This window comes from Notechis scutatus, chromosome 2 (assembly GCF_049901735.1).
Source record: "Notechis scutatus isolate UNSWTSFEM ecotype Mainland chromosome 2, rNotScu1.2, whole genome shotgun sequence".
In the NCBI taxonomy this organism is placed as follows: domain Eukaryota; kingdom Metazoa; phylum Chordata; class Lepidosauria; order Squamata; family Elapidae; genus Notechis; species Notechis scutatus.
The window spans coordinates 32,624,342-32,641,146 of record NC_142010.1 but is presented as its reverse complement, the minus strand read 5'-3'; the positions used below and the strand labels follow the sequence as shown (position 1 = coordinate 32,641,146).

At 41.2% G+C, this 16,805-nt stretch overlaps 2 protein-coding genes across 4 annotated transcripts in view; one reads left to right on the top strand and one right to left on the bottom strand.

The window, feature by feature from the left end:
* ATXN7 (ataxin 7) overlaps window positions 1-985 on the bottom strand; it is a 130,364-nt gene extending 129,379 nt beyond the window's left edge. Inside the window, exon 1 of one of the 3 annotated variants that reach the window (XM_087954546.1) lies at window positions 741-985. The gene's annotated coding sequence lies outside the window, so the exon portion shown is untranslated. The remainder of the gene's footprint in view (window positions 1-740) is intronic. The other 2 variants (XM_026679473.2, XM_087954548.1) reach the window with 2 other exon arrangements.
* On the top strand, window positions 984-16,518 carry THOC7 (THO complex subunit 7). Its single transcript, XM_026679492.2, has 8 exons — window positions 984-1,161; window positions 3,862-3,979; window positions 7,294-7,421; window positions 11,409-11,495; window positions 13,515-13,572; window positions 14,934-15,000; window positions 15,091-15,160; window positions 15,740-16,518. Exons 1-8 carry the CDS (start codon window positions 1,143-1,145, stop codon window positions 15,805-15,807), a joined length of 615 nt encoding a protein of 204 aa, XP_026535277.1. The 5' UTR covers window positions 984-1,142; the 3' UTR covers window positions 15,808-16,518.
* The last annotated feature ends 287 nt before the right edge of the window (window positions 16,519-16,805 follow it).

The following is a 16,805-nucleotide window of genomic DNA, read 5'->3' as shown; positions in this document are numbered from 1 at the left end:
CATGTGGGGAAAACCACATGAAACGATGTGATTCCGAGAAAAGTTCCATTATAAGGCTTTCAAAGAAATCAAGAGGGGATATACAAGAAAAGTTGTATTTAGGATAGCGGTGCAGTAGCGAAAATGGCCAATTTCACTGGGAGACCTAGTCATGGCAAAGCTGCGATTGGTGTCAGCAGCGTCCGCATCGGCGACGGATACTAAAATGGAAAGATGGAAGCGACAGTCAATGAGAATGACATAGCAATGAGGATGTTGATGGCAGAAGCTTCACCGCACACAGCAACGGTGCCAATTATAAACGGGCATCCCGACAGGGACGGCCGCACAATGCACCGGATGGTTTGCAGCCATGGCAGTTAGCAGCTGCCGCTGTGACACTATTGCGCAATGTTACCCGCGGAAAGGAAAGTGACCCACAACGGTACCAGCAAGCCGAAGAAGAGAGGAAAGGACTGACTGGGGGAGGAAAATAAGGGCAGAACAATGAAACCCAAGGAAGTCCCCTAGCAGCATTTGGACTCTGGCAAAAGCCAAGAGGAGCACATGTGGCACAGGTGGTCAGCAGGGCACGGGCACAAAGTATGGTGGCAGCCCCAGGGGAGGCTGAGCAAAGGTCGCCAAAGGTTACAAGGCCAGTGGCCAAGGCAGGCCTCCTCCTCCCCCCCTCCACAGCACACCTGGGCAGGGGGGAGGAGCCCTGTCCCCTCACCTGCCACCCTCCCTGGTTTTGTCCTCACCTGGTGAGGAAGGCGCCCTGCTGGAGAGGGGAGGCCTGGCCCACAGGACCGGGGATTCCCTGGGCGGCAGACTTCAGCAGCCCGGCTGCCGCCCGGGCTCGCCTGCCTCGCCAACCTCGGCCGCCTTTCCCGCCTTTCCCCCCCTCCCCTTGTCTCGGCCCGGCGAGCTTCAGGCCCCAACCGTCGCCGCCGCCGCCACCGACGACGACGACGACGACGCCACCACCTCCTCCCCCTCCATGGCTGCCGCTCACCCGGCTGCCGCTGCTGCATTGTGGGAAGCGGCCGTCTCAGTCGGTCCCACCTCACTCGCCGCCGCCGCCGCCCAGACCGGCTCCTGCACCACCAGCAGCAGCAGCAACACCACCACCAGCTGCAGCAGTCGCCGGCGCCGCCGCTGCCATGGGAGCTGTAACCGACGGTGAGAGACGGAGCGACCCCGGAGCCGGCCGCGACCTCCTTGCCGCCTGCTTCCGCCCGCTTTTCCCGGACGGGCCCAGCTTGAGCTTCCCCGCCACCCTCCCTTCTTGGCCGGTAGGGCCTTTCCAAGCCGGCTCGGCCGCTGCCTTAATCCTCAGCCGCGCTGATAGTGATGGGCCGGGGGGTGGATTCACTTTTTCTACGTTCCCACCCCCCAACCCCGAGATTTAGGACTCTCTTCCCCGCCGGCTGAGCCTCCCGATTCCTCCCGGGCTCATTTCTGCCTTGACGGCGCCTCGCAACTCTCCGTGGCGAGCTTCCCACGATACCCCCCGAGCCGCAGAAGCGGCGGCCACGAGATCTTTTGGGTTTGGGTTTTGCCTCGCGTGTTTTTGCAAATAGAGCCCGTGGGGCTTAGCTTGGGGCTCGGTGGCGGAACTTGCCCGGAAAATCGGGTCCGGTTCATCAAAGAAACCGAAGGAAAGCGCCTTTAGGTGAACTGGAAGGGTGGGTTGAAATATGAATTTATTTAACGCTTACTTCTCTTCGTACGGCTAGGCTGCAGGAATAGGGACGACCTGTGGACGGTATTGTTATTATGAAAATGCATTGGCCGTTGACCAGCTCCAGTGGACTCTGGGCGGCGCGCAAAACTAAAAAGACACAAAAGCAGCTAATAAGCCCACAGGGAACTCAGGGGACTGTGCTGTAACAAATGTTCACAAAACGAACAGGGATCGAATAACAAACATCAAAAATAACAAGTATCTGAGCGATAAGGGGAAAAGCTAACCCGGTGCTACCGTTTAGTGGTAATCCGGATTCACACACCCCCAACCTTTCAGCTCACATCTCTCTCTTCTTAGACGTTTTTATATTATTTCTTTTTTAATAATGACTTATGTTCTGCCATGAGGGCATGGGGCAGCTTTGGAGTTAAAGAGGCAATTTTATAGTGTTCCTTGATTCCAGGTAAGTAAATTGCAACCTAAAAAAATAGGGATTAGAAAAATGAAAAGGGGAAAAGGAGGGAGAGAAAAAAATGTGTGTATGATGTTTCATATTCAACAAGTTGGGTTATTGTGGAGGTGATTCTATAAAGCTCCATAAAGTGGTCACTGTCGTCCCCAAAGGTTCAATGGGACTATCCAAAGAGTCAGTTGTTGTTATGGTTTGTTGCACAGTCATGCAGATGTTTAGACTGGATTTGGCATTTTTGTCTGCCTATCAAGGCCTTCCCAAAGGCCTTCTTGTTGTTATTCATCGTACTGTTAATCAAAGTGGTGTATATTAAAATATTTTCATATAATAAATGAAACTTCAGGAAAGAGTTAATGAGCTGAAGAGTTTAGGAACCCCTATTTTAGTTCTTGGCATCCAAGAAACTGGAGCATACACTCTCATACCTTGAGCTTTTATTTTTTTACAGTTTCTTATGAATGGACATGATACTTATTTATAGAGAACACTGGAATAAGGCAAAGGAATGTTGTGCTTGCTGACCTGACCCAATCCATAGCTTGCAGAATTAATTCAAATTGCCAGTTATTATCTATAAAGCCTTCATGACATATATGTTACGTGGCCTCTATCTGCTATGGTTTCAGTTCAGAATCATTTCTCTTGTCAGATGACCTCTATATCTAAAAAAAAAGTCTGAAGAAAATTTCCTGTCTATCACTTTTAGAGCTCTGCATATGATCAGAGACTTATTTTTTTGCTGCTTTTAACCAATTATACAGACTCTACATATTAGCAGTTGGTCTTTACATACTAAATAATAATATATGATTCTTCCTTATTCCTACTCTTCCTCCCGTTTTCATGATCATTAATGTATTTTTGTGCACAAGAATATTAGTTGATAGCAAGAGCTTGCCATACCCTATGCATTGCCATACCCAGTTGTGTTTGCTTTAACATGATTTTCTGCACATCCTCTTTTTTTGCTCTTGCTTCTGATTGACGCATTATTAACTTTTTGTTTTATTCCTACGTTACAGCTCCAGTATATATAGCTTATTCTGTTTTCAGATTTTGTTCTTCTATGGATATACCCCATTGATTTAAAGATTAAATGATCTCTTTTCCTCCCAATACTGTGCTTGAAATTATTTTAATACATTTATAATTTTGATGAACTTTTTATATAATTGTAGTTAATTTTTAAATAATATGCTGTATTCTCCTTTTTCTATATTGAAGGCTAAAATTTTGTGTCAAATTTTCTGTATGTAAACTCCATTGAATATACTATGACTTTTTTTGAATAGGATTGTGAGTCAGTTTGTCATTGGACTAGGAGTAGAGACTTTGGCCAGTCACTTTCTCCCAGCCCTGAGAAGGCAGTAGCAAACCACTTCCAAAAATGTCTAGAAAATTGCATGGACTTCTCCATGTAATCATTAGGAGTCAAGATTATTTTAAAAAAAATTAAAATAGAATGGTGGTGTAAGTTCTCATAACTGATTATTCATATAATTAACAACTAATTAAATTGTTACAGAGAAATTCCAGTTGAGTTAACAAGATCACCATGGAGGTCTATGTTTTACACATCCTTATTATAAAATGAGTCAAGAACTTTTTGTTAGCTAACAATCCTCTAGGACTCCTTTTTTTAGGAAAAAAAATCATTTTTAATGACAGGCTTCTATGACAAATGATAATTTGTCTCATTTTAGAAATATTGCTATTTTAGATGAAGTTATTCGCAAGCGACTTTTGATTGATGGAGATGGTGCAGGGGATGACAGACGAATTAATTTGCTGGTGAAGAGTTTCATCAAGTGGTGCCATTCTGGATCTCAAGAAGAAGGGTATTTTGCTGTGTTTTATTTGTAAATCAAATGTGGAAATAGTTCATTCAATAGCAGTACTATCTATAGCCCATGTTTATTTAAATAGAAAATGGAATTTGTAGCTAATATCTGAAATGGTTTAACATATATGCAAGGGGGAACAAGTTGTGATACAATGCTCTATAACTTTTGAAGTCCATCTTTGGCAATATGGTGATTGCTTTGGTAATTAAAATGAATGGGTTTTATAGCAAGTGCTAAATAATATGATCTAGGCTAGCTAATATATCCTGGGGGGGAAATGCATTGATTTGTATTTCTAAAAAACAAAAAAACAAAATCATCCTATAAAAGAAACAAATAAATGAAAGCCATCGGACAAAATCAATCTGACTTTAATAAGTAAATCATTGCAATTTATTTGTTATATAAATTTTAAGTATTTTTAGTTAAGACTGTTCTTTCAGCACAGGATACCAGTTTCCTCACACTGGATACTGTATGCTACATTATGGATATCTAACTATATTATGGAATATGGTTCTAACCGTCTTTTAGGTACCTCTGATAGTGACTGTAATATGAATTGGGACACCACATTACTGTTCTAATGGTTGTGCCATTGGATACATGTTGTGCTTTTGTAATGTTTTGATAATAGCGCAGGGAGTGCTAAAATAATGTCCACCAAATCTCCAAGAGCTGTTTCCTCCACAGATTTTAATTTTTTTAAAAAAGAACATCAAAATCTCACAACATGGTGAGATTTCAGTGATAGTTTTCACGTTGTCTGTTGCCTTGGAGAACCAAATGACACCTATGGGTAAGAAGCAGTCACTGCCAACTCCTGCTGAAGAGATTGATACTCTTCTAACATTTTTTCTAAACTGTGTTTAGTTCAGTTTTTATTTTTCTTAAAATGAATGGAAATTTGGCATGCTGGAAAACAAGGCACTCTTTTCTAATTGTATTTCTAATCATTCCTCCGGGATTGAGATCATTGTAGGCTAGCGATTATGAGTGCTAGTGGCTTGTTTAGAAATGGGTCCACTTGTCCAGAAAATATAAAAACCAAGGAAGTCCAGTTGCCTTTTGGAAAAAGCACCTTTGGGATGGTATGACTTCTAGTCCATCCTTAGGCATGAAGCTCGCAAGTAATTTTAGGCCAATCACACTCTCAACCCTTGAAGTAGGCAAGGACAAACACTTCCAGAAATCTTGCAAACAAACTGCAGGGACTTATCCAAGCAGTTGCAGTAGTGGAAGAAATAAACCCAAGAAATAAAACTGAGACCTCACCCCTTCCCTCCCTGTCCTTGAGGTATTGCCAGGGTCAAATCCAATTCCTCTTTGCCTAATCCCATCAGATCCAAATTGACCCTCCCTGCCCCAGACAAAGCCTTCTGCAGTCCCATCTAAATGAAGAATAGAAGCCTCAGCCCTTATAAGGGAATTTCAACCTAGAGAAACCTCAGCCTTCCATCTTCTTATCAGCCAGTGACCTCAACATTCCACCTCCTTCTCAATGGATTGCCCCACTGGGACTCTCCTGAAACACCCATTTTGCCTAACAATAAAACTCAAGTACACCAACAAGGATCTGCCTAACTCCCCCAAATTGGCCAGCTAGTCAGATCCCGAGGATTTCCCACTTTGCATGCCTCAATTTCTATAAAAATAGTTGCATTTCCATTGTTGGGAGTCCCTCTTTCCTGTGATCATTGCAATAAGGATTGTCCTTACCCTCAGTGTTGTGCTGGTTACTTTAACAAAATTCCATGTCAGCTGCCAAATGTCAGAAATGACTTGAGTGCACAAATCTATATATTTTATCAAATTAAAATAAATTTGCATTTTGCTTGTCTTCAGCTTATTCTAGTTTTTCGAGTTCTATGAGCAGATAAATTGTCCTTCTAAAACTGGTTATTTTGACTCCATTTATATCAGACTAAAAGACTTAATAATTTGACTATTATAAATATCAACTTTCCAGCTTCCAGTTAACACTTTTAATAACTTTCAGAAAGTCCCAATTAAAACAGGTTTACATTTAGATATATGTATTGTATGCATACATTACATCAATCAAGGACCTACGATCAAAGATTGCGCACACTGTTAAGTCTCCTTTTTTATACTGGTACACAAAGTGATTCCTTTCAGTCTGTTGGCCACAGGGTCATTCTTCAGATTTGCTGGCATAATTTGGTGAGAACCATTAGAGAAAACAAAATTCTATTTTATTTTAACTTGTACCAATTTGAGAATTGTTTGTTAGCTACTAATTTTCTACTTCTACTGTCAAGACACTTAGCATTGGCACTCCACAAGGTTGTGTCCTTAGTCCACTACTGTTCTCCATCTATTCATCTGATTGCACAAATAAACATCCCAACAATAGGATAATGAAATTTGCAGACGATACTAGGCTTGTAGGACTTATTTCTGGGGATGATGAGTCTGCATATCGGGATGAGGTATTACAGCTATCCCGCTGGTGCAAAAAAAAAAATCTTCTATTTAATATTAAGAAGACTAAGGAGGTTATAGTGGACTATAGGGAAAAAAAAGCAGACATTCAGCCACTGTATATAGAGGGAGTTCGTGTGGAACAGGTGGTTGAATGTAAGTTTCTCGGGACCATCATTACAAATGACCTGACCTGGAGTGCAAACACCGCTGCTTTAATTAAGAAGGCACAACAACGGTTGTATTTACTAAGGATTCTTAGGAAACAACAACTGGCTGAGAGTCTATTGACTACCTTCTATCGGAGTTCAATTGAGAGTATATTATCCTACTGTCTCTGTGTATGGTTCTCGAGCTGCATAGTGGCAGAGAAAAAGGCAATTCAGAGGGTGATCAAGACGGCCCAAAACATCATTGGCTGCTCACTCCCCTCTTTGGAAGAACTGTATAGGAATAGATGTAAGAGGAAGATACTTAACATATTGAATGACTCCTCTCATCCGGGACATCAGCTCTTTGAACTATTACCATCGAGAAGGAAATTTAGCGTATTAAGAACAAGGACGACCAGATTTAAGAACAGTTTTTATCCAAGTGCAGTTTTGAGTCTGAATGCAGGGTCATAAGATTTTTGTGGAGTCTAATGGCTGAGAGTAGTGGGGTATTTACATTTTTAAATTGTATAGAGATTATTGTATGGTTGGTTGTGTTTGGTTTATTTTTTTTTATTTTTTAGTGGTGTTTGTCCAGTTTTACTTGTGGAAGAGCACCTCATTTCGTTGCACCCGCTTGCGAGTGTAATGACAAATAAATTCTTATGTCTTATGTCTACTAATGCCATATGTTCCTTCTCTGATGTTTAGCTATACTCAGTATCAGCGCATGCTCAGCACTCTTTCACAATGTGAATTTTCAATGGGAAAAACATTACTAGTGTACGACATGAATCTCAGAGAAATGGAGAACTATGAAAAAATCTACAAAGATATAGGTAAACATATTTTTTCTCTGATTATTAGTGGCAAAAGTCAACTTCTTTTAAAAAAAAAAAGAATTATTCCAAATAAGGTATATAAAGGATTTTGAGGTTGAAATATTCTAACCCAGTGGTTCCCAAACTTTTTCAGTCCACTGCCTCCTTGGTGCTATAAACTCATCCTCGGTGCCCCATACCCAGGGATGGGATTCAAATTTCTGTGGGCGTGGCCTAATTTGAGGGTGTAGCTTGCTGGTCATGTGACTGGGTGGGCATGGCTTGCTGGTCATGTGACTGGCTGGCGTGGCTTGCTGGCTGAGCATGGCTTGCTGGTCACATGACTGGGTAGGTGTGGTTTGGTGGTCATGTGACTGGGTGGGCGTGGCCAGGTGAGTGGCAAACAAGTGGTCCTCCCTTAATGGCCAGTTGTTTAGCAAGTGTTCTAATTTATGACTGGCGTCCCCAGAGATACTTGACCTGTTTTTGGAGTTTTTGACAGCTATGCACACACATACACACACACTCCCTTCTAACCCTTCTAGCCCTGCTGGAGCAGGTCATTGGACTAGAATCGGCAAAGCATCTCTGATTAGATTCTAGTGATAAATAAAATCGAATCACAGATGTTTTGACGATTCTTGTTGATTTGTTTTATTTGTATCTCTTTATTTTATGTTGCTGAATTGCATTGACATGTGTGTCCCGTCTTGTGCACAACCCAGAAGCTTTTGTGATTCTTTGCAGCAAAAATTACTGACCTCTGGCTTTGCTCTACTTTTCAAACATGCCGGCACTGCCACATTCTAGGTGCCGGCCCCACAGGTCCACCCCGTTGAGCCCGCTGCACTGGAGGGACCTGCCCAAGCAAGTCAAGTCAATGGGGTGAGCCTGAGAGAGAGAAAGAGAGAAGGAAGAAAAGAAAGAGAAAAGGGAAAGGAAGAAAGGGGGACAAAGGAAGAGGGACAAAGGAGGAAGGGACAGAAAGAAAAAGAAATAAAGGAGGGAGGGAGGAGAAAGATAATGAGATATCTATTCTAGTCCAATCACCTGCTCCAGCAGGGTTAGAAGGGAATGTGTGTGCGTGTGTTCTCCTTGTAATTTACCAGTACATTTTGGTTTTGCCTTCTTCAGAATTGTCACTGTAATACATTGGGGAAAAGTAATTTTTAGGGTGGAGATCTGGTCCAATGGACCCTGTTTAAAGCCTCAACAAAATGTGAGACCTTCCTGATAGTCTTGACCATGTTTTGTCCACAAAACCTTTAATAGAAGCCAAAGAGGTTTCAATGTGCTGGCAAAGATGTTTCAATGTGGAAAAGGCCTCAGTCTAAACTAGGCCTCATTTCAAACTGATGCATCAGGTCTCTCTCTCTCTCTCTCTCTCTCTCTCTCCCTCCCTCCCTCTCCCTCTCCCTCTCCCTCTCTCTCCCTCTCTCCCTCCCTCCCTCCCTCCCCCCCTCTCCCTCTCTCCCTCCCTCCCTCCCTCCCTCCCTCCCTCTCTCTCTCCCTCCCCCTCCTCCCCCTCCCTCCCAGACTGGCTTTTGTCTACTTTCCCAATGTGCCTGTGGGGATGGCGCTTCCAACATGGATGGATGGAGAGAGGGAGAGAGAGGTAGGTAGGTAGGTGGGTGGGTAGGTAGGTAGGTAGGTAGACAGAAAGGCAGACAGGTAGGGAGGAAGGCAGGCAGACAGACAGACCTTTTGGATGGATGGATGGATAGATCTATATTGGTAGATAGGTAGGTAGGCATGTAGACAGAAAGAAGGCAGGCAGGCAGGTCGGTAGGTAGGCAGGAAGACAGGCAGACTTTATGTATGTATGTATGTATGTATGTATGTATGTATAGACAGACATGGACAGACAGACAGAAGGAATGTGACAGTGGCGGTACTTTGGGAAAGTAGAGCAAAGCCAGAGTGGGAATTGAAGCCCACACAAGTTGCAAAGGTTGAAAAACATGGGCTGAATATATCAACCCAGCCATTCTGGTTAGAGTTTAGCATGCTGTTTGATTCTGGCTTAGTCAATAAACCATGGCTAAGATCTTCCTGCTCCTTAATGCAGCTGCCCCTCTGCCCCTTCTCCAGCCCCCTGTCCCAGTTCTATCTTTGGCATCCAATTTTGCAATGCCAACCTCCCTGGGGCAGCAATACAGCTGACTTCACCCTCTTTGCTGCAACCCAAGGTCCACTTCCATTAGGCCAAGCAAGGGGAGGTGCTCTGCACACACTCAGACTCCCAACTTCAGGAAAGCGCTCCGCCCATCTTTACGCTCCGCCCGGGAGGAAGAAGGCGTGCGGAAGCAGCCCAGACCGGCAGAGGGGAGGCGGAGGGAGCGTTCGCTTGGAAAGCAAGCAAGCAAGCGCAGGGCTCGGTCGGAAGAACTGGGCTGCAGAGGGAGGCTAGGTTCTAGGTCTGGGCCGGCCATGTAGAGCCGAACTGAACTGAGCCACGTGCCTTGGAGAGCCGCAGCTGCACCCACCTGCATCCTGTGCGCAAGCCCGGCTGTCTGGAGAGGCGGAGGCCAGGCGGGCGCTGCGCGTTCCCTTGTTCTCCTCTGGGGAAGAGGGCCCTAACGCCGGACCACCCACCCCTTCCACTGCGTGCCTTGGGAGGGTTTTGCTTTCGGGCCTTCTGGCATGCTTCCGCCGCTTCCATTGGCGATGGCAGCCTGCAAGCTAAGGCTCTCCCTTTCCGCCACCTCCCACCTCTCCCCCAGGCTTGGCAAGGCTCACCGTGCGAGTTCCACATTCGAGGCGCCAGCTACAGAGCGATGAAACAATCAATGGCTGCGTGGCCGGCAGTCAGTGAGCCTGCGGGGCCAGCGCCTCGAACATCCCCCTGCCACCTCTTAGCGCCCCCTGCTGTCCCCCTTGCCTCTTAGCGCCCCCTAAGGCATCCCACCGCCCCCAGGGAACCAGTGCTCTAACCCTAGTCATCCTCTTCTGAAGGCTGGTTCAGGTTGAGATGCTTTTAGTTAGATATTGGAACAGTCCAACCTCAAATATTCTGTGCAGTTCTCGTGACAAGAACGTATGGTATTCTATTGATACCATAGAATGTTTTAACCCCCATAGGTGTAATTCTTTCTTACAATTGTTCTTGAGGGTAAGATGGATTTATTTCTATCTTGTAATGTAAACTGAAAAATAAATGCTAAAGGCAACTTTTTTGCCTTTGTTTAGGATAGCATCCTAGAAGGTTCACATGGAAATAATGTTCAGAAAGTTTGTACACTTTTTAAATTCAGTTCCTATGTGGTGGATTTTAATTTAGAGATGATAAAATACCTCATAGATCAGTTTTTACTAGCTTAGGCTAGCACATTAGCTGTTATACTGTCTGGTCATCATTAGCTATAATCAAGTAACTTTCCATTTGGTTTACTACCATGTTTTGTGGGAACTGGTTTTGAAAATATTCTGGAAACTTAAGATAATTTGACAGTGATAAATCACCATGTCAGAACTCTAAGACCTTCGCTGGTTCCCAGCCCATCTCTTAGTTTAAAATGTTGACTTGATGTTAGAAGTGGCGACTGCATTGATCTCACTTTTGTGGAAGCAGTATTTTTTTAGCACAGGTCTTTTGAGTTGTTCCATTTTAATTAATGTTGCTTTTGTTACCGTTCTACAGTTTATAATATGTTTTATTGGTTCATTGTAAGTAGTTTAATTTGTTTTCATAGTAAGCTATCCAAGATTGTGATTACAGACCGGTAAACATTTATATTATGTCTAATCAACCTTAGAACCAGATTCTTCTAATTGTCTCCCATTTTTATAGAAATAACTAGCTTCAGCACACAGACAAACATTCTTTGTCAGTAATTACAATATCAGAAAATGCAATATATTTTAATTTCTTGGTCTATTTAAAATTCTGGAGATGAAAATCAATTTGGATAATGTTGCTATATACTGATTGGTGTAATTTTTATAGTTCAGTAATATTGTGAGATTTATAAATTTATTATGTTGTTAATTTTATTTCTTTGGAAGAAAACAACATAGCTGCAGCTCATGAAAAAATTGCTGAGTGCAAGAAGCAAATTCTTCAAGCAAAAAGGATACGAAAAAACCGCCAAGGTAAGGTTTACTTTGCAGTTGACAACTTTTATTTATTTGTTTATTAAATTGATGCCCCCCATCTTCCTGTTGAAACAACTCTGGCAATTTACAAAATAATAAAATGATAATACAGCAATAGCATTTAGGGTTATATAGCAATAGCATTTAGACTTATATACTGCTTCACAGTGCTTTACAGCCCTCTCTAAGCGGTTTACAGAGTCAGCATATTGCTCCCAACAATCTGGGTCCTCATTTTACCCACCTCGGAAAGATGGAAGGCGAAGTCAACCTTGAGCCTGGTGAGATTTGAACTGCCAAATTGCAGGCAGCTGGCAATCCGCAGAAGTAGCCTGCAGTACTGCATTCTAACCACTTGTGTCACCACACCTCTTAATATACCGCCCCATAGCACTTTACAGCACTCTGGCAGTTTATAATGTAGAAGCATTATTTGCATATTGCACCCAATAATCTGGGTTTTCAATTTACCAACCTCAAAATAATGGAAGGTTGAGTCAACCTTGGGCCCCCGTCAAGATCGAAGTCCAGGCTGTGGGCAGAATTTGCTTGCAATAGTGCACTTTAACCATTATGCCATCAGGGCTCTAATAGAAAAACAATTAAAATGAACAAGAATTAGATAGAAACTTAAAATGAAGAGAATGGGTGGCACAGAGGGTGGGATCTTCTCTCTACCACATCAATCACCCTGCATGTAGAGCACCCCTATTGGGGCCCCAAGCCAGTGGGTAGACCCAGATTTTAAGTCTTTTCCAGAAGGCCAAGCGGGAGGGAGCAGCTCTCATTTCTGGCGATCAAGTGTTCCAAACGGTGGAGGCCACAGCAGAGATGGTTCTTTCTAGATTGTGACTGATAGATAAGTTCGTTTCGGACTTTAACTTTCAAGTGATTCTAGGCATCCTCAAACAGATTTGTGATTTTGGATTGTATGCACTTAGTTAGTTTCTGAATCTTTTGGAGAACTTATTCAGATACAAAGATCTCTAAAGAGTCTACTACTGAAAGTAATAATGCTTTTTAGCAGATGGAAATCCATGTCCTCTTAAAAGAGCTGGTGAGAACTTTGCTTAAAAATTGTGGATCTATCCTATATTAATAACTTTTAGATAGGGTTCGATATCTCATACTTCACTGAACTGATGGAGAATGCAACTCCAGGAACTCTTAGACGAAATCTTGATTCTGTTTAGACATGGCGATGGCAAGGAAATCATTTTGGTCTCCAAAAGAGGATAGATTATGTTCCTGTGGACATGCTTTCATCTCTCAGTGGTTTTTGTACACAGTATCTTGTTGGAATGCTTGTGGGGAAGCAAAGGGGAAGGGGTGGAAATGCACTTTTGATATTTTCACAACTATTTCTTCATGTTCTATTTAGAAAATAATAGTTTGAGATATCTACTTGATACCTGAAGAACTATTTTATGGATTCCACAAGATTTTAGCTTGTCTCCCGCATTATTCAATGTTTATATGAAGTCTTATCGGGAGGGTCATACAAGGGCTGTTGGCTGTCACCTAAACTTTTGAATATCTCCAGTCTATAAGCAACAGTGACTGGTAGAACAGGGTGAAAGTGAATGTGGACAAGATTCAAGCAAGTAAGAAGAATTCCTCTTCTGAGGAATTTTTAAGAGAAGAATTCCTTAAAAGAGAGTAAAAAATCCTGTTTTGAGGAATTTTACTCTCTTTTAAGGATCAAGTTTACTTCTTGCATCTAGCATTGATGCTGCAGGACTGTGTAACATAAGTAAAAAAAGGAAAGGTTTTTTGCCAGTTTTTGCCAATTAAACCCTTTTGAGATTATCTAATCACTATTACATTGTTTTCCTTTTGTTTTATTATATTGTTTATAGTTCACCCAAAATAATAATAAAAATAGAACAAGAAAAAGAAAGGACTTTCAAATTTCTGCACACAGAATATACACTTTAAAAGTATTTGAATTAATAAATGTCATACATTGTGGTATTGGAACAATGTGGACTATGATCCATGTTTTATTCTTTTCAGAATATGATAACTTGGCTAAAATAATACAGCAACATCCAGATAGACATGAAACATTGAAGTAAGTATGAAATGAACTCAAGTAGCAAATACATTACAGAGTATCGCTATCAGGTAATAGTGGCAAAATAATTTATGTGTGCATAACCATTATTAATATGAAAATTTTTAACATTTGCACATTATAATATAGTGGCAAAGATATTGGGCTTAAATGGAAATACCCTAATTTAGGTCCCCACAAAGACAACTAATTTGGGGGCAATTATTCTCAGCCCAACTTCATCCTACAAGTTCTATAACAGTGATCCCCAACCTTTTTTATGCAGCGGCCCGGTACCGGCATCAGCTGGGCGCCGCCATCTTTTTGATGAAAAAGTGCTTCCGGTGAGCTTTCTACCCGGAAAAGCTCACCGGAAGCACTTTTCATTAAAAAGATGGCGGCGCCAACAGCAACCACCGGTAGGACTTGTTCCGCGGACCGGTGGACCCCTGTTCTATAAGACCTAATTGCAGGTAGTCCTCAACTTATGACCACAAATGTGTTAAATAAGTTTTGCCCCATTTTACAACATTTCTTGCCACAGTTGTTGAGTGAATTACTGCAGTTGTGAAATTCGTAACATAGTTGTTTAATGAACCTGGCTTCCACATTGACCTCTTGTCAAACAGTCACAAAAGGTGATCACATAATCCCAGGACCCTGCAACTGTCATAAATATGAATCAGTTGCCAAGTGTTTGAATTTTGATCACGTGACCCTTGGATGCTGCAATGGTCGTAAGTGTGAGAAAAGTTCATAAATCACTTTTTTCAGTGCCGTTGTAACTTTGAATGGTCGTCATACCAACTATTCTAAATCAAGGACTACCTGTATAGGGGCTGGTAGTATACCAAGTAACAGTATGTACTCCTGTTTTTGAGAACATTAGAGAAAATGAAGTTTGGATTAGTTTTACTGGTCTTGAAAAATGGCTTTTTCGTTGAGTTCATTTCCAGGCACAATTGAAAGTGCTACTTTAATTTTTTGAGTTCTCAATGAACATTTCAAATAAATTGCTTTTGCACAAGCCTGAATTACAATAATGGCTTCTTTTGCCATTAAAGGTGAGAGGAGGCATCCTCAACTGAGTAATCTGCCTTTGGAATCTTTCCTTCCCCCCCCAAGGTTTCTAGAAGAAAATTAGACAGGTTGCTTTCTCTCCAATGCTTTTTTTATTGGTGCAGACATTTTCATACTTCGCTTATGGTATTTTACTGCTGTTCTGTCTGGTTAATTGGTTTAAATCAGAATTGCATTATTATTTGCAAATGAACTACTTAGGGGATTTTGAAACAGTTAAAGTATTCAATATAAAAGATTAAAATAAAATGACTGAAGGTACTATGTATTAAGTGACAATGCACTTAATATGTTCTCAGGCAGTTGGAAGCTCTGGGAAAAGAACTGCAGCATCTGTCTCATATCAAAGAAAGCGTTGAGGACAAAGTAAGTTTATCTCACAAGCTTATTGATTCAGAATAGGGAGTCTTCTGTAAAAGCCCATATTCTCCAGTATATTTCTTTTCTGTGCTTTAGCTGGAGTTGAGACGAAAGCAATTTCACGTTCTTCTGAGCACCATCCATGAACTTCAGCAAACACTGGAAAGTAAGTTATTCCACTGTCGTACATAAGAACATGGTTTTCCTCAGCCTCCCTCCCTTTTATATATCTGCTTCACCCTCCAAATTTTCATTGGCTCAAAGGTATTCTGAACACCTTTATTAAATGTCAAGTTCTGAATGCTGCCCTTATTACTCATAACTTAAAGACTCAGTTAGTGGGCGTGGCCAGTGCGTGTTACATCTGGCCAGGAGTTTGACAACCCTGCTATAGAGTCATTTGCTGAGATGGGACACTATAGAAAACAAATGAATGGATGAATGAATAAATGTCACAATCGTTAAGCAGTTGTTGTGGTCATTTGGGCCAGTTGCCTTTGCACTCAAAGTGCGATCATGTGACACTGGAACTTCAAAACCGGATTGTAAGTCCCTTTTGGGGAATCCGTTTTAAGCAACTGTTAGTAAACTAAGCAAACTAAGCAGTGGTAAACTATGAGAATGAAAAACATAAGGTTGGGGAGTGCAGGAGAAATGGGTAATGTTTTTCCTTATCAACGTCTCTACTTAAATAGTCATCGCGATATTAGTATTTTTTTAAATGTTTATTTTGGATATATTTCAGATGATGAGAAGCTTTCAGAAGCTGAAGAATCATCAGATGCTCCAATGGAAGCAGAAGATAAACAATAGATGTGTATAGCTCAGAAATCTGGTAATTTGTTTTCCTGAAGATGATTAAATAAATTTTGAATTCATTTTGTGTATTATTTCTTTGTCCAAAGTAACTATATTATGTTTCTACCTGAATGAATTTCCATGGTTATATACAATAAATTCTTGAAATTACACAATAAAATAATTTAGTCTTGGGTTAATGTTCTGGAATTAAGCTACCTATTATATGGATGATACGGTAAGGTACATTGAAACAAAAATCAGAGATAATTTAAAATTCTAGTAATAGACAAGTGAATATTCTGAACCCAGAACTTGATACACTGAAAATGTGACTTGTATGATAACATTAATCTAGATTACATTAATATTAATATAAACTAGATTACATTACTATTTTTGTCTCAGATTATCAACAACAACAACACATACATGGAAATATGTTTATTATTATTTTGTAGCCCTTAAGAGATCATCCAAAAGAGTTTAGATTATTCTGATTCCCAAACATTTACATTGTTGCAATTCTGCATTTCTTTATTTTATTTTTTGTAAAGTTTATTTTTTATTTTTAAACAATTCTGCATTTCTCTGCATTTCTCAGAACCATTGGCTACACTGATTTTTCAGCAATATTATCCAGGAGGTTAACTAGTTTCACATATATGAAAAATACAAAACATAATAAAATAAATTAAATTATGAGAATAAAGGGAAATGTTAAAATGGTTGAGTCACCAAGAGATCTGTGTTGCTTCCCCCCAAGAAAACAATGAAGCATAGGAGCAATTTATAGTGTCAGCTTTACGTAATAGATGCTTATCTCTATCTTCCGTATTCAAATCTTTGTATTGTTAAGGCAATTATTTTAGACTTTTTGGAATATAAGGTGGGAGTTCATAAAACATCCAGAGTCAATCTTTTGTGTATGAGTTGCAGATTTGGTATGAGTTGCAAGCAAGCAACTCATCCTTCCAGGAGAAGTTGTCTGCTCAATCTTTTGCAATTCAGAG